We start from the raw sequence: 23,938 nt of genomic DNA, 5'->3' as shown, positions 1-23,938 counted from the left end.
CACAGAAGCCTGTGCAAGATGAAAATGTTAGTGAACAAGTTAAATTGGAGGAAGGTGCAAATAATTCCCTGGCACAGAAGCCTGTGCAAGATGAAAATGTTAGTGAACAAGTTAAATTGGAGGAAGGTGCAAATAATTCCCTGGCACAGAAGCCTGTGCAAGATGAAAATGTTAGTGAACAAGTTAAATTGGAGGAAGGTGCAAATAATTCCCTGGCACAGAAGCCTGTGCAAGATGAAAATGTTAGTGAACAAGTTAAATTGGAGGAAGGTGCAAATAATTCCCTGGCACAGAAGCCTGTGCAAGATGAAAATGTTAGTGAACAAGTTAAATTGGAGGAAGGTGCAAATAGTTCCCTGGCACAGAAGCCTGTGCAAGATGAAAATGTTAGTGAACAAGTTAAATTGGAGGAAGGTGCAAATAGTTCCCTGGCACAGAAGCCTGTGCAAGATGAAAATGTTAGTGAACAAGTTAAATTGGAGGAAGGTGCAAATAATTACCTGGCACAGAAGCCTGTGCAGGGTGAAAACATTAGTGAACAAGTGGAATTGGAGGACCAAGCAGAGGAAAGCCTGGAAGATGATGGTGATGCATTTGATTTTGATGACGAGTCAAATCAAATATTAGAATCTAATGAAAAATGTGATGGAGAGAAAGCTGATACACAGGGAGAAGAGAGTGATGGAGCAAATGGTGCTGTTGGAAAAACTGCCCACACGGACAAAGCGGGAGAGGGAACAGACAAAATGGAAACCAAAGATGCCTTGACCGAAGGTGAAGTCTTGCAGCATAAAAAAGATGAGCCCGAAGAAACATGGTGCTTACAAGGGGAAGCGTTGGGGAAAACTGATAAGGAGGCTGATGTGGAGGAAGAGGAAATCAAAGTATCAGATTCTAGTAAAGTGGAGAAATTACAGGATCAAGATGTTTTGGAACAGGATTTGCAAAGTGCTGGCATTAAGAGGGCTGAAAGCAGGGAGGATTTGCAGGCTGGTAGAAAGAGTAAGGGTAGATCCAGAGATGACTGTACAATCTCCTGAGTTCAGAATCTCAAACCTACACGAGTTCGTGCCCTGTGACCAGTCCCAGGACACAAACATGCACTTTGCACAAGACATCAGACCTTGGAATACTCTCAGAGCTTTTTCTTTGTAGGTAACTCAGCATAAAAACGTGTATGTGGTAATGATGCAAGTATTAAGTTATTCACTGTCGTACCCAGCCACGAGAAATCGTGACTGGGTTTGGTTTTGCTGTGTCTCAGGTTGAAAGCTTATCACCTACTGAGGAAGCTTCACAAATTGCCTGTTCAAACTATCATGCAATTAAAGTACCTCTAGTGTGGATAGCTGCTCCTGGGGAATTTCTATAGGATTTTTTTTATTCTAGCCTCGTTGATCAATATCTTGAATGTACATTTGGCCTTTGTGAACTTATGCACATTATGCTTGCTTGTACTTAGATCTATAGCAAGTACATTAACACTTCATGAAGGAACTCAGCAAATCAGCCACAGTGATGGCGAAACTTCTTTCAGAATGATTAAAGCCTATGAACGAATCTTTTTTTTTAATATGAAAAGAAAAGATATTTTCATTCCACTTTGTGTTACTTCTTATATGGTCATATTCCAAAATATAGTTAGATCACTGTGAATCTGCTTAGTCTGAGCACTTTGGAAGAGCAATATGCAGTTTGGAGAAAGTGCAACATACAGGTCTTCGTTTGCTGAAAGGAATAAATATATACATGTTTACTTCATCTAGGCACTTTGCACCACAATAGGCCTTTTACACCATGTCTCACATGGGGTTTTTATTTTTTCCAGAGAAAGTGTCAATACACACTGTAATGTGTGCTTAAGTTTGCTATCAAGTACTGTCTACATATGAATATATAAAATACCTATTTTTCCAAGAAGATTTTTGCTTAAAATTGCATTTTCTTACTGCATTATATTTTTTTGCAAATTCTGATTCTGAAAGAATGTTTTTATCTCTGAAACAAGTCTTACCTCTTCCCTTCTGGAAAGAAGGTAACTTGGTATGTCTTAACTCTTGCTAGATATCAGACCAAAGACGACTGTTGTTTTGTGTACTAGCCCCCCTGTGCCTTTTGGAAAAGCTGGATTGCTTTGAATTGCTGGCATAAATTAGGCTCTTGGACTCCCTTGCTGTATTTCTTCTTGCAGCTCTGCCAGTGCTTGGGAGGAAGAGCATGTTTTGCATGAATATATAAATATTCATTTAAAGTGTTAAGCAATGAATGTCCCAAGGGAATGTAAATCGATGGGGGGTGTGGGCTGTGGAAGGCTGTATTTGTGTTGATGTTACAAAGTTGTCAGAGCACAGACAGACTGCAAAATTTGAAGATGTATATCAAAATGTACTGCTGTATATAATTTAAATAAACGTATTTTATACTTTAAAGTACCTGTCCAGAGCACTGTTTCTAAACCTGCATAAGTAGTTAATTAAACCTGTATCATTTCAACACCATTTTTCTGCAGCTTTTGCTCAATTTATTGCCTTGTGCTACGTAGCTACAAGAGCCATCTCCCTAGGACTGGGCAGCCTCGGGGTTTGAGCACCTTGAATATGTGATGGCACCTTAACTGTAGAGCACTAACAGGTCTGTAACCCTGTAACTCCTTTCTTGTGGCTTCTCTCCAACTTAACAGCAGATCCACCATGGTTTCTGTAAGTATTGGCAGCTGTTCCTAAGGGGTTACACTAAATGCTAATCCAAAAAGTCATAGATCTTATAAGCATTTCTTATTAGCATGTAGCAGTGTTTATTTAAAGATTTGTCTCTGCTATACTCTCAACAGTAATATATGGTTTAATGTTGGAAGTAGGTTTTAACTGTTAAATAGACTTAAACAGATGATTAAGTGTTCTTACCAGGCTTCACCTGTACTGTGGATGGATCTACCAGGGTGAAATTCAGCACATGCCATTATATCCTGTGTTTCTTATGAGTTCATTTCTGATTTTAACTAGTTTTTCCACTTCAGAAAACAAAGCGTTTTTAAGAGAATTCCTTCTTAAAGACAAGTCACAGGAGCAGAAACACCTGCAATCTTACCTGTCCATGTACCGGTTTTGATCCCAATCCCAGTGTAACTGGGAGCAAGAACGAGGAGAGGCAGTGCAGAGTAGCTGGTGTGCCAGAAATCCATCCTGGAATGTCGAAAATGAGTATGTGACCCAAGGATGAAACCTTTGTCTTCCAGAATAACCCCAAATGCTCACTGGGTTTTTTGGTCATCACCTAGTGGCACATAAATCCTGTAGCCCAGGTTTGTGCATATCTGAATTCAGAGCTAGCCTGAAATGCTTTCAAAAGCAGTATCTCAAGAAACGTACTTGGTAAAAAAGGGGAAAAAACAGTGAAAAGGTCTTGGTCAGTATCTTCTTTACTATAGAGAAGAAGAGTCCTCCTGTCTCCCTCAAAATTGTACTGCAAGCTGGTGTCTTCCAAATCCTGTGCTGTCCCTGGCAGTGCCCCTCTTCTGAGAAAGACAGGAAGGCATTTTCTCATCATCCAAAATAAATGGACAGATCTGGAGAAGGAGTACTGCCCAGCCTGCTCTGAGAGTTGGATTGTTGCAGGCTGTTCTGAATAGCTGCTTGGGGCTGGGATTTCATGGGATGCCTTTTCATCCTCCAAGAGCAGTTTACCCCTTTCATTGACATCAGGGTTAGTTTCTTCCTGGGCCACACATCATGTAAATCAGCCAGTTAAAACCAGCTGCTTCCCATCCCATGCTCCCCTCCAAGTGGAAAGAGGGTCTGTGGCTGATTTGGGAATGTTTGGTGCCACTGGAGCAGCCTCTGAGTAAGCAATGCCTTGAGTCACCTGCAATGCCAAGGCAGTGGGAACAGTCACTGGACTTAGAAACCATGGCAGAAGACAGTGGTCAGCACCATCCTCACCCCTCTGTGTCCTGCTCCCTCACAGGCCCCATCTCCTCCTCAGTCCTCTGTTAAACTCCTTGGCATGTGTAGGCCATGAACTGGTGCAGTGAGTACCCTGGAATCACATTTCCAAAGTTAAGTGAGGTGAATGTCACACTCTAATTATTCACTGTAGTATCTTTGTATGTGGAATAAGGCTAATGATTGTTACAGATGAGAATTTTAATTAGCTGCTTCCTGTCCTGATTGAGTAGATTGTTCTTTTCTGCTCACCTGTTCCCAAGGTCCTCAGATCCTTGATTTGTTGGAAAAAGGCCTCCTAAATGCAAAATTAAGGTGACCCTGCAGAGTAAGTTTTCTGTGTTAATGTGGGGGTTTAAGATAAGTGAAACCCAAGAGACCCTCATCTCTACAGGCAGAAAACTTCTCTATGTGAATGGCAATTTTTTAGCAAATTAATTTTTCCCTGATCTGGTAAGTCTTGCTGTCAGCATGTCCCAATGGGGTGCACAGATGTCCATAATGAGGGCAGAGAGAACTGAGGGTGAGATCAGACTTGAAGGTTCATCCCAAAATGCATCCTTTTTGCAGGGAAAGGGGTTTGGGAAGGCCGGTGTGCTTCCTCACTGGAAGCTGGAAGAAGTGTCCTTTCTTCAGGCAGGCAGATTTCACCCCACAGCAGTGGTTGTGTTAGTGAAAGTCACAACTAAACTATTTTCGCGATCAAAGTGTGTTACTTGGCCCCTTTGCAGTCAGTCAGTTTGGGCTAATTTTGTAGTGGCCTAAAGGTTTCCTGCTGCACCAGTCCTCATTCTCTTTCCAGTCCTTGGAAATCCATTTCTCAGTCTTTGCTGACCTGTGAATCCCAACACAATCTCTTGAGTCCAAGCATCTCCAACCTGTTTGCTGTTCTTGCTTTCTTCATTGACCTTTATTTTTCTTCCATATCCTTCATCTTTTGCAGAATTTCTTTCTTAAGTTTTATTTCCTTCCCATACAGATCTGTGAAATTGTTTTACTGTTTTGAAGGGGTTTATACTTGTACATTTTGGTTACGGGTGGTATTTACAAAAAAAGTGGTTTGGGTTTTTTTGGTTTTTTTCGTATCAGTGCTCAGGTGTAACAATGTTGGGTGTGTTACAAATGGATGAAAAACAACAAAAGGATAGGACTTCAGGAGGTTCAAAATTAATCCATAGATCTGCTGACCTGGGATGTCACGCTAAGATCTGTATTTGGGTATTGCATCAGAAGCCAAGGTAAAGGTTTTATTCCACGCTCTGGAATGGGACTGTATGGGAGTGTGTGTACCCAGGAGGGGAATGACATACCACGTTAATGGACTCTACATGTCTGCTGTACAGAGGAACTTCCACTGGGAAACCAGTTTTCCCTGTGATTTGGTTCAATACAGACTTGTGATTCCCTTTAAGTGCATGTGCTAACAAGAAAAAAGGGAGAACCACAAGACTTTGGCCTGTTCAGGAGTTGTCAGCAAAGAAGAAATGGTATTTTTAAAGCTCTTCAAAAATATTTAAGTTTGCCTTTCAACAGAATTTACCTGATAAAAGCCCACCAGGCTCTTATGTGTCATTTATCTTGCTTTCCTAAAGTTTACAAACAAATCTTTTTCTTGAGTGACCTTTGGATTTTAACCATTTAATCAGCAGGCCAGACCTCAGCTGTGGAGTTGAGCTCTGAACAGCCAGGGCTCTGCACTGCTGGCAAGGGAGGACAGCTGAATAAACCTGCAGTGAGACCCAGCTGAGGTCAACAGATCCTCTTCTAATGAGTGTATTTGAATGTGATGTTCCAGTGTACTCCTGCCTGAGGTGTACCTGAAAAAACTGAGCTTGCTAATTCATGAGGTCATTTGGGTGGTAAAAACATGTGTGAACACCTGCTAAAATGCTTTCACGTTTTGCAGCCCTTAATGGGGAAGGAAAAAATTACTTGGTTGTAGTTCTCTTTTCCAGTTGTCTCATTCTGTAGAGTGCACTTTATTAATGAAGGCTGCACATACCCATGTGCTGATCTGTAGCACTTCCAAGTCCACGTGTAGCACAGAAGTTGGTGCAGATTGTCCATTGCCTCTTGATGCTTGACCTGGAGAATTGACAATGAAGAGAAAAGAGAGTTTTACCAGACTGCTGCGTTCGAAACACAAATAATTTAATGGGCAAATGTTTTTCTGGTCATAATATTGGAGATAAAATGTCACTGGGGAAGAGTTAAAGTGCTGAGAATGTGCTTAGCTGTGATTATAGGTGTTTACAGTATTGTCATTGTATTAAACTGTCAAGATTTGTGAGATTTTGTGTTGCAGTTGTGCTTGACCCTAGAGTTCTTGCATGCTAACCTAACGTAGAAGATTAGCCTCTTTGCATGCAGCTGGCTGCTGCTACTGGCGGGACAAGCATGTTCTGTGAGAATGACATAACTCCCCTGGCTGCAGCCCCCTGCCAGCCCTGTCTGGGCCTCGTGTCCTGTGGTACGTGCCCTAACTCCCCCCATCAGTAGATCACTAACCTTAACGGTTCAGTCACGTGTCTCAGATGCGCTCCCTGATTGCCGCGCCATCAATCAGCGCTGAACTCTCCCTTTTCTCTTCCAGACAGGCTGAAAAAGCTCATTGATGAACGGGAGTCCTTGCTAGACCAGGTAAGCACAGGGGAAGTGAAATTCTCTTACCAAATCATTAATAACAACAGCAAAGGATTAAGAAAATGAAAATAACCCCCAACACAAGGGGTAGAGCAGCAGTGCTGCTGTCTGGTTGCTCCAGCTGCCTTGCTGGCCACTCTATTCTTCCTCCAAAACATTTCTCCTGTGGGTTAGCTCAGGATACATGGAAGATACAACACAGTGTGCGTGCACCAAGCTGTCACGTTCAGTGTCCTCGGCCACCTGAAACTTCCTCTGCAGGGCCACTTCTGAATAATAACCCTTCAGACTGGCCAAGCCCAAGGGAAAAACAGGCATGGCTCAGAAACTGTAGAAGCAAACTTTCTTTCCAAGAGTAAGCCCTCCCCTTTGCTGAGTCTGTGGGTAATGCGCCATTTGGAAAAATATGTTGGAGGAATTGCAGATGGGTAAAGAGCAATTAAAGGAATTATTGCTGGTACCATGGTATTCCATAGTGGCTATAAAGCTTATTCAAAAAACTTCAGCTGGTCTGTTGCCCTGCAGGACACTCTGTGCTTTCATTTATGCTCAATGACCTTGGCCTTGAGACTTGCACACAACCAAACACAGCTTTGGGAGTTCTTAAGAATGTTTTACATCAATGTGCCTGCAGAAGATTTATGGCTTTTCTAATAAACCAGTCATCTTTCACTCATTGTTTTGGTCCTGAACTTGTACATAAGCACTGATGTGTAAAATACCACGAGTCATTTGCCAAAAGAGTTTCTAGGATGTTATTTTGTAACAAAAGGGTTTTTTCAATTTAGGTTTAAAACATATATAATTACTTAGATATGTTATTTCTATTATATTTTTATAATATAATAATTTATTATATATTATGTATTATAATAGTTTTATAATACTGGAGTGAATTTGAGCGATAATTTCCCTTGGTGATTTTAGTAACTGTTTTGTGTCCTTCAGATTAAAAAATTGAAGGGACAACTGGAAGAAAAGCAAAGGAATGGCAAGATGGAAAATACCCAGTCAGAAGATGAAGTTCTGGAAAACGGGACAGATATGCACATGATTGACCTCCAAAGTGAGCTGTATTTTGATTTTAAGAGAATTTCGTGCCCTGCATGTGAGTGAGAAAATGTATCCGTACAATAATAACCACATGGCTCTGAGTAAGAATGAGCCTTCAGTTCCAAGGGAGCTTCAGCCTGGGAGCAGCCATGCACCTCTACAGAGGTGAGGGAATTAGGAGCCTTTGTTTAAGATTGCAGTTGGACATCTCTGTTATTGCTCCTCAGGAGAGCTGGGGTGAGTTCAGATTAATCTGCCTTCAGAGTGGTTGTCAGGGAATCAGGCAGGACTGGGAATGGTGCCTCTCTGCTGGGCACTTACTGAGAGAACTACTCTCCTGCTGCCCCATGGAGATCCCTGATGCATGGAAATTTTATGACAGACTTGTTAGAAACTGTTCACACTTGTTCTGACATCTCTGATAAATCTGCAATTCTTTTAGGAGATGCCAACAGACAGATCAGTGATCTCAAATTTAAACTAGCAAAGTCTGAGCAAGAGATAACAGCATTGGAGCAGAATGTAAGTTTTTGGCTTGTTCTGTTTGTTCAGGCATGGTGAGAATACAAAGAGAAAGTGTATTTTGATAAATGATAAATGAAATTGTGATTTTTCTCTTAAAAAGAGACATGGGAGTGTTGGAGCACGAGGGCTACGATGACATTTATGTATGGGGAAGAAGGAATATATTACTCCTCTGTACTGAAGGAAGAATGTTCAAAGACAGAAGTACCTGATGAACTCTGCAGAACACTTCCTTATGCCTAGCTATCAGCAAGTTTTAAATGGGTCCCAGCATGTGATGTGGTAGAGATGGGTTTTATACACAGCTGTTCCATTTTGATTGTTTGCTCTTGTCCAGAGTGCATCAGCAATGCTCTTGCTAAGAGAAATTTAGTCAGTGGACTGTATTTTTTGTTGCTGGAAGCATATTAGATAGGGATATGTGTAAAAGGTTGGGAGTAAGTTACTGTTGCCAGGCTTCCTTGGTGTATGGTTTTTATTCCCTGAAAATGTGCCTTTGTTTTATCAAAGAGGAGTCAGCATCTCTCTGGTTATTCCTTGAGTACTTGTGGAAGAGTAAAGCTTCAGAGTAACTTCTTGGTACAGCTTCTAATCCCAGCCTTTGCCTTCCCCTCAGGTAATACGACTGGAAGGCCAGGTAGCCCGATACAAAACTGCTGCTGAAAATGCTGAGCGAGTAGAAGACGAACTGAAGGCAGAGAAACGCAAACTGCAGAGAGAGGTAACTCCACCTGCAAGCTGTCACAGGTCAGCTCGCTCCATGTGGGGAAACCTGCCTCTCCGGGGTGTTCTAGAGGAGGAACCACCCTTCTTGACACAGCAAGGAATAAGCATCTAATTTTTTTTATTGCTTTAGTTACTCCTTCTAAAAGTGCAACCAAACTTGCAGCACTCAAACTGGAGTAACAGTCATGGCTGTGAGCTCCCACTGCCTTTTCACCATTCCTTCCTGAAGTGACTTGCTAAAGGGATGCGAGTTGTTCTTTGTGATCCTGTTTTTCTTGCTCTGCCAATCTGTTCACGCCTGTTTGGGGTAGTGTGGCTGTCCGCAGACTCTGTCCATGCCTGTGTCTCTTAGAGCCTCAATACCTTTATCAGCTTCTCTCACACTGCCTCCTGAGGCGTTTCTTTTTTTTTTATTCAGTGTGGCTCCTTGCTTGCTCTAAATACTCCTTGTGCTTTGCTGCCTGTAAATATTGCTCTGTGCAGTCCACCTCTCTTTCCCTACCCCAACCCCGTGGTGGGTTTTACAGGAAACTGAGGCTCCAAGTGACAGCTGTGGATATAGTTCTGGGAACCAGAAACATAAAAGCTGAGCAGTGAGACAGGTGTACATCACCCAGAGCCTCGTGCCTCTGGATTGAGGGAAATTCTGTGAAGCAGCATCTCCTGTTCCACAGGAGTAGCCTTCTGTTCATGCTGACTGCCTCAAAACACATGCTTCTATCAAGCCAAATCACAAGCAGTCAGTTCGTGCTGACTGCCTCAAAACACATGCTTCTATCAAGCCAAATCACAGAATGACAGAATGACTGGGTTGGAAGAGACCTTCAAGGTCACCGAGTTCAACCCATGCCCTAACACCTCAACTAAACCGTGGCACAGAGTGCCACATCCAGGTTTTTTTTAAACACATCCAGGGACAGTGACTCCACTACCTCCCCAGGCAGATGATGCCAAAGCTTTATCACTCTTTCAGTGAAAAAAACTCCTCCTGACATCCAGCCTAAATTTCCCTTGGCGCAGCTTTGAGACTCTGTCCTCTTGTTCTGTCAGTTGTTTCCTGGAAAAAGAGACCAATCCCCACCTGACTACAACCACCTTTCAGGGAGTTGTAGAGAGTGATAAGGTCACCTCTGAGTCTTCTTTTCTCCAGGCTAAACAACCCCAGCTCCCTCAGTCATTCCTCTGTAGGGCTTGTGTTCCAAGCCTTTCACCAGCCTTGTCACCCTCCGTTGGACACATTCAAATCCAGGCTTGGGAGACCACATTTCTTCTTAACTTGGCCTTCTTTGTTCAACTTTCTGTAAAGACCCTGGGTTCTTGGTAGTGTGCTTAAATACCTGTGTGTGTGTGTGACCTTCAAAGCAGTTTAACTCTGCTAAAGGAATTTCCAACTGCTTTATGCTTCAAGTTGATATGGTCAGTTAGAGTTGGTAACTTGCTTTGCCTTTGGAAAGGGATAACACGGTGACAGTTACAGGGTTTTTTTCTGCTTGCTTCCTTCCTTCAGCTTCGTTCAGCACTGGATAAAACCGAAGAGCTGGAGGTCAGCAATGGCCACCTGGTGAAGCGGCTGGAGAAGATGAAGGCCAACCGGAGCGCTCTGCTGTCCCAGCAATAGCCACCCCCTCCCACGGGAACCACCACTACTTGGAACCGGAACGACGTCGCAGCTGCTTCTGTGTCCTGCTGCCCGGGACACTTCGTGTCATTGCCTTCTGAGATCAGGCCACCCCAACATCTGCTCCGTGCCTCCCAGCCAGGGTCTCCCTGCGCAGATCCAAGCCTGCTGCACTACATCCATAGGAGGAGCTGATCCAAGTGGCTGTGCCCGCAGGAGCCCTTCCACACCGAGCTCTGGGGACATTCGAAGTACAATACATAAGAAGCACATGGAATTCTCCATCCAGAGGGCACAGCAGCCATTTATTGCCATTTAAAATGGCACTCAAAGAAAACACTTTGACTGGAATTTTGTGTCTTGCTGAAAATTTTAAAACAAACACTGTAAGTTTGGGACTTTGCTCATGACAGTATCTGTAATTTAGTGACTACAGTAGAGTTATTCATAGTAGGTTTTTCATTTACAAATCACTGTGGAACCACAAGCCATTACAAAGCAAAACTCCTTCAGTGGAAACCATGGAAGAAGATGGTCTTGGAAGCAAAAGTGACCTTAAATGACTTTGCCAATAAAACAAATGTGTTTGGAGGGATTTTTGCACCAGTAGAATCGTGAGACTCTTTTATTTCAGGGTAAATAGGCAATAGCTTGATTGCATCTTCAATTTTTATTTGTATTATTTAATCCCTACTCTTGGAGTTGAAGTAAATGACTTTTAAAGGATGTAAGGTTGCATTAATAAACCAGCATAAGGCCGTGTTTTCAGAAATGGTGGGGTTTGCACTCAGATCACTCTCTTTGGTGCATTTATCAAAGCAAGTGTCATTTGCTTAAACAAAGTATGTAATGGGTTTTTTACATCAGAAACTATCTACTGGTTCGTGACCTAATAGAAAACGATGCCGCTACAAAATACAAGTCTGATTTTTAAAAGAGCAACTGATAAGTAAAGAAGCACTTTAGAAAATATTACTGCCTATGGGTTTTCTACAACTACAGAAGTAGCGAGTTATTTCCTTCTGAGATCATTGCGAAGGTTTTCCACTTCTCATGCAGAGCAGAGTAACCAATTAAGATGTTGCAGACGATTCTTGTGTGTGTAGAGATGGCACACGACTGGCACTACAGCTCTGGTTTATTGGAACTCATTCTGAATGTACTACTCAAAGGAGAGCAGCAGCTGCCTGAGGAATAAAGCTGCCCATCCCACATCAGCCCTAACAGGAAAGCCAGTCCCTTTGGGATCTGCTCACGTGATGAAGCAGCATCTGCTGTTCCATGGGAGCAACCTTGACTGCCTCAAGAGGTTCTACCAAGCCAAATCTAGACCCAGGAGATCACATTTCTTCCTAACTTGGTCTTCAGACCCTGCGATCCAGGTCTTTCCTCAGCCTGTTCCTCGCAGATGGGAGGTTAGAGTAGGAACCGCTGCTATTCTCAACGCAAGGGGATCGCTGGTATCTTCCTCGAGCACCTTCACAAATTAAATAAACCAAAACCACTGTCTGAATGTGTTTCTCTGGTTTGGCTAGAAAACAACACCCTCGTCTTCATCTCTTCCAAGTGCACAAGGAAATCTAGGAATGAAGTACTGAAATTATTATTCCAGGAAAAGGATGAAGAAGGCTTTTTTTTTGTGCCCCTGGCAAATTAAGTATGTCCTTGTTGATGAAATGTGGTGAAACATGGGGATGGAAGGAATCTTTTAAAATTAAATTTCCACTCCAGTTAGGGCTTTGGGTTCATTTTTTTTTAAATTGTTTTTGAGAGGAACATTCAGGTGCAGAGCCAGGTTTCTTGTGGAATACCTCAAAATGGCTGTGGATACCAATTTACAATTTGCTGTGCTTGACTTGTGTAATTTCTGGTGTACAAAGCCTCCGGGGCCTAAAAAACAAGCTAAGGGATTTTCAGAACGCAAACAAACGTGCTAAATACAACACCTTACCAATGGTAAGGTGCGTGATTGCCACCAGTCATCTTTTCATTTGTGGCAGCAGTGAAAGCCGCCTCTCCTGGCAAGGTTCAGGAGAAACAACCCAGCAACCAAGTCTTGGTCCAAAAGGCAAAAAACAACACTTTGTTCATCAAAAAGGGATGTGTTTATCATTTCGAAGTAGATTTCATCTCGCACCCCATAAGCATTAACCTCATGACGGAAATCAGATGTGTATTTCAACCTGGATATGCTCTTAGTAGAAACCTTTGTGTGTGATAAAGTAGGTGAATGTTGAAGCCACATTTTCCACCCCTCTCCCCTGACTTCCAGTATGACTTAGCGTTAGAATAAGGGAAGAAAAAGAACTGGTTGGTTTACTGCAAACTGTTCTATGTTTTTCTGTGAAGAATGTACAACAACAGGGCTTTGAATGGTAAGAATAGCACATGTCCCAATCCTTTTATTTGAGCTCCAAATGAGAGCACCTTGGTACCCTGAGAGCGGGACCGAGGTGGCGGCAGCCGGGCGAGGAACAGCTCCTGGGGGAACCAGGATAGGTTTTCCTATAGCTTCTGTTTCAATTTGCTACCCTCTGTTTTATTTTCAAATGTTAAATGGCTTTTATCGTTTGCAAATGGAATGTTACCCAAAATGTTTTTGTTTTGGTTTGGTTTTTTTTTCCCCAATTGCTCTGTTAGGAGATGTGAGCGTGGAAAAGGAAATTCATTATGAGCAGAACTCGCCAATAAAATGTCACTTGTTTGGGTAGTTTTTATGGAGTGGTCTGTCCATGCTGTTGTTACCAGTACAAATTCTCTTGGAAAATACAGACTTTTTGGGTGATACGGGTGTAGCAGCTCGTTTTCCTTTTCAACGCGTTGCTGCAGGATCACACCAAACATGAGCAACACTGGTTGGGAAATGTACAAATTCAGGGGCTTGTGTGGCTGAGGGCGCTGGTGTGAGACATACCTCCAAACATCAACATTTTTAATGGCAGGCTGCACATACACCTCCAGATATCAACATTTTTAGTGGCAGGGTGCACCTGCACCTCCAAATTTTGACATTTTAATGGCCAGGTGCAGTTGGGGAGTACAGAGACAGCCTCCCATCAGGAGAAATCTGAAGGCTGTTCCTAACTGGATTAATTCTCCACTTTTATTTATGGTGAACACAGAGGTAACCCACAAAGTAGCTTTCCCTGGAAGAATCCTTCACAGCACAAAGTCTCCATCACAACAGGAGGCAGCTTGGATCATCAAAAATATGTTATTTTAGTATTAAATGTCCTCTTGCCCTGATGTGTTGCCAGAGTGGTCACTTACATGAAAGGGACTAAGGCACTGCTCGTCTTGGCTTTAGATGCTCTAAACCATCGCATGCGGTTGGAGGTTCGTTGTAGGCAGCTGAGTGTTTTACACACTCTATTCCAACCTCTATACATACGTGTTTAAAGGAAGAAGCAGAGCCCCTTGCACAAGTAACATATACCTGTGTGGCAGGTAGGTGCCTGTGTTTACCTCCGCTCCTGTAGCGTGCGCGCTTTCAGGCTGAAAACTTTCAGGTAGGTTTTAATATGTGCCAGAGGAGGTTTGAGGTGGGTATTAGGAAAAGTTCTTCCCCCAGAGGGTGGTTGGGCACTGATCAGGCTCCCCAGGGAATGGTCACGGCCCCAAAGCAGAGTTCAAGGAGCTGCCAGAGTTTGGACAATGCTCTCAGGCACAGGGTGGGATTGTTGGGGTGTCTCTGCAGGTCCAGGGGTTGGACTCAATGATCCTTGTGGGTCCCTCGCAGCTCAGGATAGTCTGTGATTCTGGAGTAGCCGTACAAGGGCTGCTGCGCTCCCTCCCCGCCGGATGCGCTTCGGTCTCTCAGTGCTCAGCGGCGGGAGAGCCGTGAGGGGAGGGAAGGGACCGTGAGGGGACACGGCGGTACCGATTCTGAGGGGATATGGCGACACCGACACTGAGGGGACACGGCGGCACCACCTTTGAGGAGATACGGCGGTACCGATTCTGGGAGAAAATGGCGGCACCGACTCTGAGGGGAAGGGGGAGGAGCCGCGCGCGGCGAGAGCGGGCTCCGCGCCGGCCAATCAGGCGTCGGAGCGCTGCCCGCCGCAGCCAATGAGCCGCGTGTGGGACGCGGGCAGTCGGTCACGGGAGCGGGCGCGGCGCGGGCCCGGGGCTGCGCTAGCGGGGCCGGGAGCTTCGTCCGGGCAGCGGGACCGTGCCTCAGCCTGCCCTGGAGCTGCGGTGAGACGTCGTTCCCCCGCCTGAGGGCTCCCCCTGGGCGAGCGGGAGCACTGGGCTGCCCTGAAGGCTCCCCCGCCCTCAGCCAGCGCTGCAGCGGGGACGGGCTCGGCTGTGGTTCAGCGTTTGGTTGTGTCACAAGTAGCGACAGGAAGGTTGTTGTAACTTACCTGGGACGTGGAGGTGTTCCGGTTCTTGTTCTCAAGGGAAAAGTGAGGGAGAAAAGCCACTTCTCTGTGATAACAGTGATGAGATTTTGTACAGGCATCTGGGATGTGCTTTGGCAGCGTTCGACTTTTAATTCCACGGAGCTGCTCAAAGCTTCAATTAGGGGGTGAAGGTAAATACAACGTAGTAAAAAAAGACAACGTTTTTGAGGCAAAAGTGATTGTAGAAGGGTATAACTAAACCTTGGAAATGTTCAAGACCAGGTTGGATGGAGCTTGGAGCAACCTGGGATAGTGGAAGGTTTGAATATTTGAACATTCGAATATTAATCCTTAGTGTCCCCCCGGGGAAGGGCTGTCAGAGACAGTGACTAAAGTTGGGATGTGTTATTTAAGTAGTTTGGAAAGCAGACGTAATTGAGAAATACGGGTAATGATTTTATGTATTCCTTTCTTCGTTAGAAGCTTCTGAGGGAAGGCAGAGGAGAATTGACAGTATTCCTAAGAAACAAGCTTCACAAAGAGCATCTTCCATCCCTACACACTTCTTTGCTTTTTGTTGGTGTTTGTTACTAAACTGGGTTTGCTGTAAGTTCAGAGCAGGTGTACTGCTTTGGTCTGGTGAATTGTCCAGCTTCCTTCTATTGCTAAATGACCTTCTTGTGTTCCTTTACGACTTTCTGGTTGTAAAGATTCTCAGGTTTTCTTAGGGTTTTGTCCTTGGTAACAGTTTTTTCTTGCTTCCCCAGAATTAAGAGGAATATACTTTAATTTCCAACACCTAAGGGGTTTTTAGTTTTTTGGGAGGCACAGAGCTCGAAGTTCACCTCTTCCTTGACATAAGTAACCTTTATTTGACCACTTTGTGTACTGTATGATGTAAACAGCTGACTGTGTATCAACAGGGATAAATGAGCTCTTGGGATTTCTTTAGGAATGTGCTGTAGAATTCCTAACTGCTCCAGTACCATGCAGTAGGTGAAAAAAGGATGGTTAATTTAATGTATCTTTTTGTCCTTTTGTATACCATAGAGCATCTTGAGCTTCTCTTAATTTTTATTAAGGTAGGACGAGCCAAACCAGCGACTTTGAGAGGTTGCAGTGGAAGTGAATTGTGTGGATTCCTTCTGAGGAGGAGGAGGAGAGCGTGTTGGTGCCATGGAAGTGGAAAAGGGCAGCAAAAGGAGTTGCTTCACTCAGACCTCCTATCTGGATGAAGATTTAGTTGAAGACTCCCAGCTGGAGTATCTCAGTGCTCACGAGGAGTATGAGGAGGATGAGAATAACTCGAGTGAGTTTTCTGAGCAGAGGGAGATTGGGGAGGTGAAGGACATGCCACTGATGGGTGACAAGGTGCCACTCCAAATCACTGCAAGGGAAGAAGAGTCTGGAAAGAGCGACAGACCCATCCACAGCGTGGCAGTGGAGCCAGACATTCCTTTCCTGCTACACAGGGAAAAGGCCCAACTTGACAAGCATGCAGAGTCCTCCGATTTCAGCAGCTGTGAAAAACCTGCGGTGCACACACGCGGTGTTGACAGCACTGCAGAGGATGCTGAAAGCCAGTTCCCAGTCTCTGAAATCCTCCCTAGCAAGAATCCTGATGCTGGCATGGAAGCTGCAGGGAAATCCCCTGGTGGAAGCTGCAGCGCTGGGAAGCCGGAGCATCGTGAGGGCCTGAAGAGTGTTCCCAGTGTCTCTGTGGTTGTGCAGGCCGGCTCTGGTGGCAGAGCTGGCTCCCCAGTGAGCAGAAGCAGCAGTGCCCAGGTTTGTCTCTGCTCCAGAGCAGTTAACACAGAAGTAACGATGATGAACAAAACTCAGCCCCTGGGATGGCTGGGTCAAACCTTCGTGGATGCTGCTTCCAAGACAAAACAGTCCTTCAGAGCTCAGAGCTCGCACATTCAGGTAATTGGAACAAAACAGGGGCCACCAAACCTGTTTGGTAGAACTCCTTTTAACTTTAACTTGTTTGCATGGTTGTTAATCTGTAACTTTTTACTTTTTTTTTTGGAAAAGCAGGAATCAAAAGATCATCTGTTTATCCGTGACTGGAAGGCAGGCACCAACAGGTGGGTCAGGAGTTGTTCTTAGTTTGGAATTTGAGATTCTGGATAAGAGGGGTTTTTTTATGATGGAAAGGTTGTCTGTGGCTTGGCAAAATTGATGGTATTAAAAGCTTGATGGGCTGCAGTTTCTGCTGCAGGGACCTGGACAGGTGAGAAGAGTCAGCTGAAGACCTCCTGAAGTTGAACAAAGACCAAACCAGCCTCGTTCTGCAGTTGCAGACCTCCAGAGATCCTTTCCAACTAAACTATTCAATGGCTGTGAAAACAAAAAAAGTGCATTTGCAGATGCAAAGTGTTGCTAAGTTTCTTTTTGTTCTTAAGGCTTCACTTTTTTGATAGAAATTATTATGGTGCTTGTGCAGTTCCCCTGTCTCAAGTAAAACTGACTGTAATGCTGCTGTAAATTGTTATTGTAGGCTAAATAGGATTTTCCTTAGATAATACCAGAAATGGCTTCTGACAAGCTCCTTGCTTCACAATAAAACACCATGAACGTAAACAAAATCTTAAAATCCTGGATTCAATATTCTGTTATTGTTGTTATTATTTTAAAGGCCAGAACATCCCAACAAGCAAACCAGGAAGAATTCTGCTTCAAGCTGCTGTCAACACATCCTGCAGAGAGCGACTGAAGCAGAGCTGCAGCTCCTGGCCGTCCATTATGAGATGTGCTACCAGCACTGCTGGAAGGTTTATGAGCTAGCTTTGGAGGAAAACACATATTTTGGGAGGCACGTACTTTAATGTCCTTTTAAATTAAATGGATAACTGGTTATCAGGCAAAAAATGCTAAATGGTACTGGTAGATTCTATCTGTAGCTTCTAGGAGTGTTTATAATTAGTGGTCCCCAAGAGGACCTCCAAGTCTTACTTCCAGCCTTAATATTTTTTTTTTTGTGGCATTCACAGTCCCAAAATCCAGCTTTTTTTTCCCAGGAATGAAACCCAAGTGATGCACAGTATAGTTGTTAATTCGTGTTGTGGTATAACATAGAGGAATCTTTAAACCTTGTAGAATCCTTGGGCATTTCCAGAAGCAGTAAAATCAATGAAATGTCTGTCTAAGTTGATGTTGTTCTCTTACCCATATTTTAGATGTGAGGAAAAGACTGAGTTACATTCATCTCTCCTGTTGGTTTTGGATGAGCTGGACAATAATTACAGCAATATGAGAATGGAAATAAATATGGGCATACCTTTAAATGAACTTCCACCACTGTCAGTTGAGCTGAAGTTTCCCCCAGTCTCTTCCCTGTATGCCCCCTCCAAGGTAATTTCTTAATTGTTTCATGTTTTTAAATATAAATTGTTACCTTCACAAAATTCAGGTACATCTTTCTCCTTTTTTTTTGACAGTTTTTCAGAAAGAGCCTTTACTCTGAGTAAGTAGCTTTCATTTGTTGTTGTACTTAACTAAGTTAAATGAGGAATGAGTTTATAAGATGTTAAACTTAGAAGTTCTTTATTTCAGGATGTATCTTGTTGTTCCAGGCTGTTTAGTTGAAAGATGAGTATTGCCCTGTGGGTACAATGATTTTATTTTAAGGGCATTTTTCCTCTGTAGTGTTCTAGTATGCAAACTAGGGAGTGTCTTTACTATCTTCATAGCAAAAGTTTTCGACGTGCAGGTCATTTTCCTGGTTCCCTGCTTTCACTACTAAAAATCTTTGTCTCCAGTCATAACAATGGTATCTGTCTTAAAAACCAACCAAAAAAAAAACCCCCAAACCACAAAAACCCAAAAAGACTTTGCTGCCAGCAGAGATAATATTAAGCATATAGATAATATTAAGAGATAATATTAAGCTGTTCTGCTTAGATTATCATTCAGCTATGAAGAATGATAGAAAAATAACTTAGTATTTCAGGCAGATCCATGATACCACATGCTCAGGAAGCATGTCCAGTGACTTTCTGTAAGTGGAGATAAAAACAAATTTGGCAGTAAGTTCTTACTGAGCTGGGTAAACTGCTAGAGACTGTTTGAAATTTCCTGTTAAGCATAAATAAAGTTAACCAAGAAAAAGTAAAGGCAATTAGTTTTTGTTTTGTAAATAATGAGTAAAAGTTGCACAAATATTTCAGATTGTAAGGAATGCATCAGAACATCACACAGAAAGCTATTGAGACATAATTTTAAAAGCCAAGGTTTATTAAGTATGGTTATTTCACTGTGAGCTTTTGGAAATATTTAAGCTACTGTAGAACTTAGAATTGTTGTACAATATTTGGTATGAAATTCTTGGATGTGTTTTAGTGATCTTTCAGGTGAAGGGAAAGCTGACTTTGAAGAATCAAAAGTGCAAGAAAAGGGGATTTCTGTTAATATGGTGGGGAATTCTTCACTGGTGAGTTTTGAGATGTTAATGTCAAGGAGCATTTTCTCCTTTTAGGTACCTGCAAATGTGATCAGAGTCTTCAGGGCTCTCAGCCTGGGATCCTCTGCCACTAATGGCAAATGCAGCTCATATTTACACAGTTTTAATTGCCCTTTCAAAATAAAACAACTTGGGGGTTCTTGAAGTTGATCAGCAGGTTAACTTCATTAAATTCACCTGCTTCATGGGCTGATATTCTGAAAAATAACTTACAATCAGGTGGGAGTGCTGTGATGTAACTGAATGGTGTTTTTAGGACAAGTCACAGAATGATGGTGATCAGCCAAGTGCTTCCCCTGAGACATGGGAAGAACAGCCTAAAGCTCAGGCTCTGGAACGTGGTGAGTGATCTGCTTCTAGTAAAAATAATCTCTTTATTTGTGAGCTAAGTTTTGGGGGTGAGAAGACAAACCCTGTGTAAAACATATATATGGTAACACAGCTGTCTTTTCTGTGATGGAATCCTTATATATGAGCTATCAAAATTTATTGATAAGTAATAATAGAGAGTTCTATACTAACATCTTTTAAAAAATTCTATTTAAATTAGAATTCCAAACTAGTAAGTATCACCTCTTTGAAAGGTAGTTCCAAGAGATGTAGGTAGCTGGAATCCTCTTCAGCACAGAAATTGGGTACTCATTTATGTAGCATCATACCATGGTTTGAATTTTAACACACGGAATTTTATCCCAACTGCCAAGGCTGTGTGAAAGATGAGGAAGGGAGTGAGTACTGGTCTGATGCAAAGGAAGACTTGTCAGTGGCAGATATTTCAGTAATGTGCAAAGAAACGAAAAAGCAACCAGGAAAACAAGACTCAATTGATTCAAGAGGTAAAGTCGTGTGGTTTAAGCTGATACACCAAATAATGGTGTTTATTATTGGAGTAGTCCATTCCTTGTTTCCAAGTAAACTTGGAAAAAAAGCCAGCTGGTTTTCAGACTTACTTTCTCATTCACTAGCAGTGAATCCTTGTAGATACTCAGCTGTTTTCATCCATCCATGTTTTTCCTTGAAAACTTCCCCTCCAGTGCTTAAACTCTAATTGGTAAATTCCCAGCTAATCACATAGGTGGAAATCTTCCTTTTATTCTCCTCCTCCTCCTCTTTCTGCTTCCTTCCCGTGCTGGACTCTTGAGAGTTAAATGGAAATGGTTTGTGTTTGGAGACTTGGGTCACAGTGATGGGTCTGGTGAGAAGGCCCAGCGTGCTGAAGGCAGAGAGCTTGGGGGCCTTTCTGTACCAGCCTTCAGCACTGGTACCTTTTACTTCAGAGCTCTTCCTCTGCCTCTTCAAATCTCAGGAAACACTCAGGGAAAAGAGATTTCCCAAACTGAACTGTTGTGCTTCTCAGGACACTCGTTTGCTGTTACAAGATTCTCTTCTTTCCCTTAGTTTCTTTTAAGGTTTTCTCTCTAGGCTTTCCAAAATCTACAGAGAAGATGTTAGCTCAAGAAGAGTTAGTAACTCTTTGCTTTCTTACCTTTATTATTAGAAGTCAAGACAGTGGACAGTGGGAATAAACGTTCTTCTGTTCATGTTGATGGCCCAAAACACTCAGTGTCTGAGGTAGGTCTGTTCTTAATTTGTAGTACGAATGCCTTTTCTCTTTAAGGCTTCTTTCATACTCTACATTTACTACTAAGTGCCCTGATCTGAAGTCAAGAGTTGGCACGTTCTTTGCTTGGAGATAGTCAAAATGTGAGTAATTATTACTAACAGTCCTTTGTACGGCAGGCTAAGAGCCTTGAATCTTCTTGTCTCATAACATTTAATACATAGAAAATTATGTTAGGATAGGAAAATGTGTTTTATGTATTGGTAATAAATTTCTGGCATGTGGCAGAAGAGTGAAAACACCATTCTTTCGCCCCTGCATCAAACTGTGATATTCCACCTGGTTGTTTTGGTTTTTTTTTTAATCCTGGGACAATTTGGAATTTACCCATTTGCACTAGATTTTTCACCTTGTAACACCTTTTTTTTTTTTTTAACATAAATGTCATGTGGTTTTATACAGGAAAGATACTGGGGTAGTGGATGGGAAAGAAACTCTGGGATTTTTTAGCATAAATCTAAGAAACCTCTATATACAAACAGAGTGTTTTGTATTGGCTCATCTTGGGCCTTGGAGAGTAAAGGGCAATTTAGCAATTGCTGGTGTTGCTCTCATAAACCATACAGATTTGCTGTCTTTGGGGATTTCCCTTTAAACATGCTGGTCCTTTGGGAAATGGTAATTGGATCTAATTTTAAGTAGCAGGAATAAGATGAGCTTTAAGGTGCCTTCCAACCCAAACCATTCTGTGGGACTAGGATCTTATTAGTAGGAAAGAGATGTTGTGTTACGAGTGCAACACTTAACCCCTTCATGTTGTCCTTACTTTGATGCAATTCTAGGATCCTGGAGAAGATTCCATTTGTCCCTGTATTAATTTAGGTGGTGTATTTGTTTCTCCTTATGCACTGAACTTGAGCAGCTTTACCAAGTTAATCAAGAGGCTTCAAGAAAGGTATCCAGAGTTTAACAGGTGAGATGTTTGGATTTCTTTTTATGGAGCCAATATCCATGGTAGCTAAGTGCTAAATGTGTTGCACAAAATGTGATGTAGTAAACAGTTATTTCTTGAATTCCCACAGAGAGAGAATTGTGGACGCTGTGCAGGAGGTGAGGAAAAACCACAAAGGTGTCCTGAGTGGCATGGCCATCAGTTCTATTGAGGAAGAGGCCTCTGCCATTCTGAGGAAATGGATGCACTGTTGTAGGCAGGAGAAGCAATGAAAAAGGTGAGATTCCAGCCTGCAGGGGAATAAACCCACCTGAGTTTGTGTAGCTCTATAGCCTGAGTAGGTTAACTTAGCCTAAAGCCCTGCAGGAGGTACCAGGGTGAATCCGCTGGAGCACTGATTTCTAAGGACTGGGAGCTGTAAAAGGGTTGGCTCTGTGCACTCTCTAAGACTTGGTGTGCTGGTTAATTACTGAACTGCTTCACTGATGGACTTGGTGGAGGGCGTTGGCACATGTTTGGTACAAAGCTGACACCTAACGGCCAGGCCTTGTGTAGCCTTCCGTAAAGAAATCCCAGCACGGGCTCAGTTCTGGTTCCAAACATGGATGATTTCTGTCTGGTGTCTGAGGGCCAGCTCTGGACTAGAAATCAGACAGAATCAGATTGTCTTGTAGTGTTCTCACACTGATCTCTGTGCACGATCGTGTGGCACTGCAGGAGTCTGCAGCAAGCTGAACATGCTGAAACCACAGCCCAGAACTCCAGGGATGTGTCTGTCTATCCATCCTTGTTTTGGTCTGCTCAGCTCGGTGCTCAGCTTGGTGCTCGGCTTGCTTTAGGTACCTCCTAGCAGTGCCCACTACCAGGTTTGCTCCAAAAAGGAAAAATCTTCATATTAATCAACGGTCTGACTTTCACAGGACCACAGATAGGAACAGAAACTCATCCCCCCAAAAATAAAATCTTACGCTTGGAGGCATTTTCAGTCAGTAAGGTTTTAACAGCCTCGAAATGTGTTGTGCTTTCCTTATGGAGTGATTATTTGGTTTTTAAATGGTGTGTGGGCTCTGCAGTCCTAAGTGTTCCTATTACAGTATTTTTTTCTTGTTGCTTTGTGAGGGAGATGATGACTTAGAATAATTTTTACTTCCATCATGAGGGAGGTGTGAAATAGCCAAGTCATTAGTAAGTAATGGGGAGAAAAAGAATCCTCATCTTTCCACAGTAAGGAACAAGTATGTAATACATTTAAGAGAAGGAGATTCTGTTCAAAGCTCAGCTCTACTAACTCAGTCTCTTTGTTGTACTTCTTTCTAGATCCTGCTGCAATTGCTGCTGGAAAGAGCAGCCTTGTTTACTGTCAGCAAAGGTTAAAATTTGTTCTTCAAAAACGTTGGGCCAATGTTGTGCTGTTTTCACACCTCTCCTGTTCCCTCTGCTCGTGGCAGAGCTGCTGTCAGAGCCCTGGCTTTGTGCTGTGCCCTTGGTCCTGGTGCTGCAGGTGAGGCCTCAGCTTTGGTGTCCTGGACTGTGATGGAAAGCATGAAAGCAGCCCCAGGCTTTGCTTTGCCACGTCTTTGCTCTGCTTACCAACAGCTGTTGTTGTTTCTGTTCCCCGACTTTGGCTCTGTAGTTCTTTCTAAACTATTAACACTTCTGCAAGGTGTTAATCGTTTAGGAAGAACTGGCTCTCTGGCCTTCGAGCTGTTCTTTTCCTCTTGGGAAAGCAAAGTGTGCACGATGTGAAGGACTCGAGTTAGCACACTGTGGTGTTCCTTCACATTTTCTGTTTTATTGATCTCCTTTTGAAAGGGAGAGCTGACTTCAAGTGCGAGAGAACCGATTTGTGGGGCAGTGCCCTCGCTGCAGGCGGAGTGCTCTCCTGCTCTCACGGGCGTGTCCTGATGCAGAGCACCTGAGGGGCCCGGGCAGGCTCTGCTGCTCAGGCACAGCTCGGGAACGAGCTGCAGGTGGAGCTGTAGGAACTCGGGAACGATGTTACACTCGGTTAAAAAATAAAAAGTGAAAACCACAAAACATTTCTTTTCTCCTTAAAAGTGCGTTGCATGTGTATGTTCAACACTAGAAAGGGGAAGGTAGGATTTTTT

General features: G+C 43.2%; 2 protein-coding genes across 22 annotated transcripts in view; both read left to right on the top strand.

Annotated features, from left to right (window-relative positions):
* LRRFIP1 (LRR binding FLII interacting protein 1) overlaps window positions 1–13,223 on the top strand; it is a 103,288-nt gene extending 90,065 nt beyond the window's left edge. For 12 of the 18 annotated variants that reach the window (XM_039554572.1, XM_039554569.1, XM_039554571.1 and 9 more), the window contains one exon: window positions 55–2,432. In XM_039554572.1, the coding sequence (XP_039410506.1) occupies window positions 55–1,040 (986 nt within the window). In that variant the 3' untranslated portion in view covers window positions 1,041–2,432. Of the gene's footprint in view, window positions 1–54; window positions 2,433–2,509; window positions 6,582–7,532; window positions 7,651–8,079; window positions 8,160–8,778; window positions 8,884–10,395 lie in introns of those variants that run through there. The other 6 variants (XM_039554581.1, XM_039554577.1, XM_039554578.1 and 3 more) reach the window with 3 other exon arrangements.
* A 1,387-nt stretch (window positions 13,224–14,610) lies between these two features.
* On the top strand, window positions 14,611–23,869 carry RBM44 (RNA binding motif protein 44). 4 transcript variants are annotated; one of them, XM_019290921.3, is made up of 13 exons: window positions 14,611–14,706; window positions 15,939–16,778; window positions 16,893–16,942; window positions 17,494–17,670; window positions 18,035–18,209; window positions 18,296–18,321; window positions 19,197–19,287; window positions 19,574–19,658; window positions 20,022–20,153; window positions 20,816–20,889; window positions 21,721–21,851; window positions 21,961–22,107; window positions 23,148–23,869. In XM_019290921.3, exons 2-12 carry the CDS (start codon window positions 16,029–16,031, stop codon window positions 22,100–22,102), a joined length of 1,833 nt encoding a protein of 610 aa, XP_019146466.3. In that variant the 5' UTR covers window positions 14,611–14,706; window positions 15,939–16,028; the 3' UTR covers window positions 22,103–22,107; window positions 23,148–23,869. The 4 variants fall into 4 exon arrangements, with proteins under 4 accessions (XP_019146466.3, XP_019146464.3, XP_019146465.3 ...); XM_019290919.3 differs by having other exon boundaries at window positions 16,890–16,942; XM_019290920.3 differs by having other exon boundaries at window positions 15,935–16,778; window positions 16,890–16,942.
* The last annotated feature ends 69 nt before the right edge of the window (window positions 23,870–23,938 follow it).

This window comes from Corvus cornix, chromosome 7 (assembly GCF_000738735.6).
Source record: "Corvus cornix cornix isolate S_Up_H32 chromosome 7, ASM73873v5, whole genome shotgun sequence".
In the NCBI taxonomy this organism is placed as follows: Eukaryota; Metazoa; Chordata; class Aves; order Passeriformes; family Corvidae; genus Corvus; species Corvus cornix.
The sequence above is the reverse complement of the archived record's forward strand: the minus strand, read 5'-3'. Positions and strand labels throughout refer to the sequence as shown.

Coding starts and splice junctions, on each gene's coding strand:
- RBM44 (XM_019290919.3), top strand. CDS start 16,029: ATGGAAGTGGAAAAGGGCAGCAAAAGGAGTTGCTTCACTCAGACCTCC. Junction 19,659..20,021: donor AGCTCAGGCTCTGGAACGTG/GTGAGTGATCTG, acceptor CCAACTGCCAAG/GCTGTGTGAAAGATGAGGAA. Junction 20,154..20,815: donor AGACTCAATTGATTCAAGAG/GTAAAGTCGTGT, acceptor CTTTATTATTAG/AAGTCAAGACAGTGGACAGT.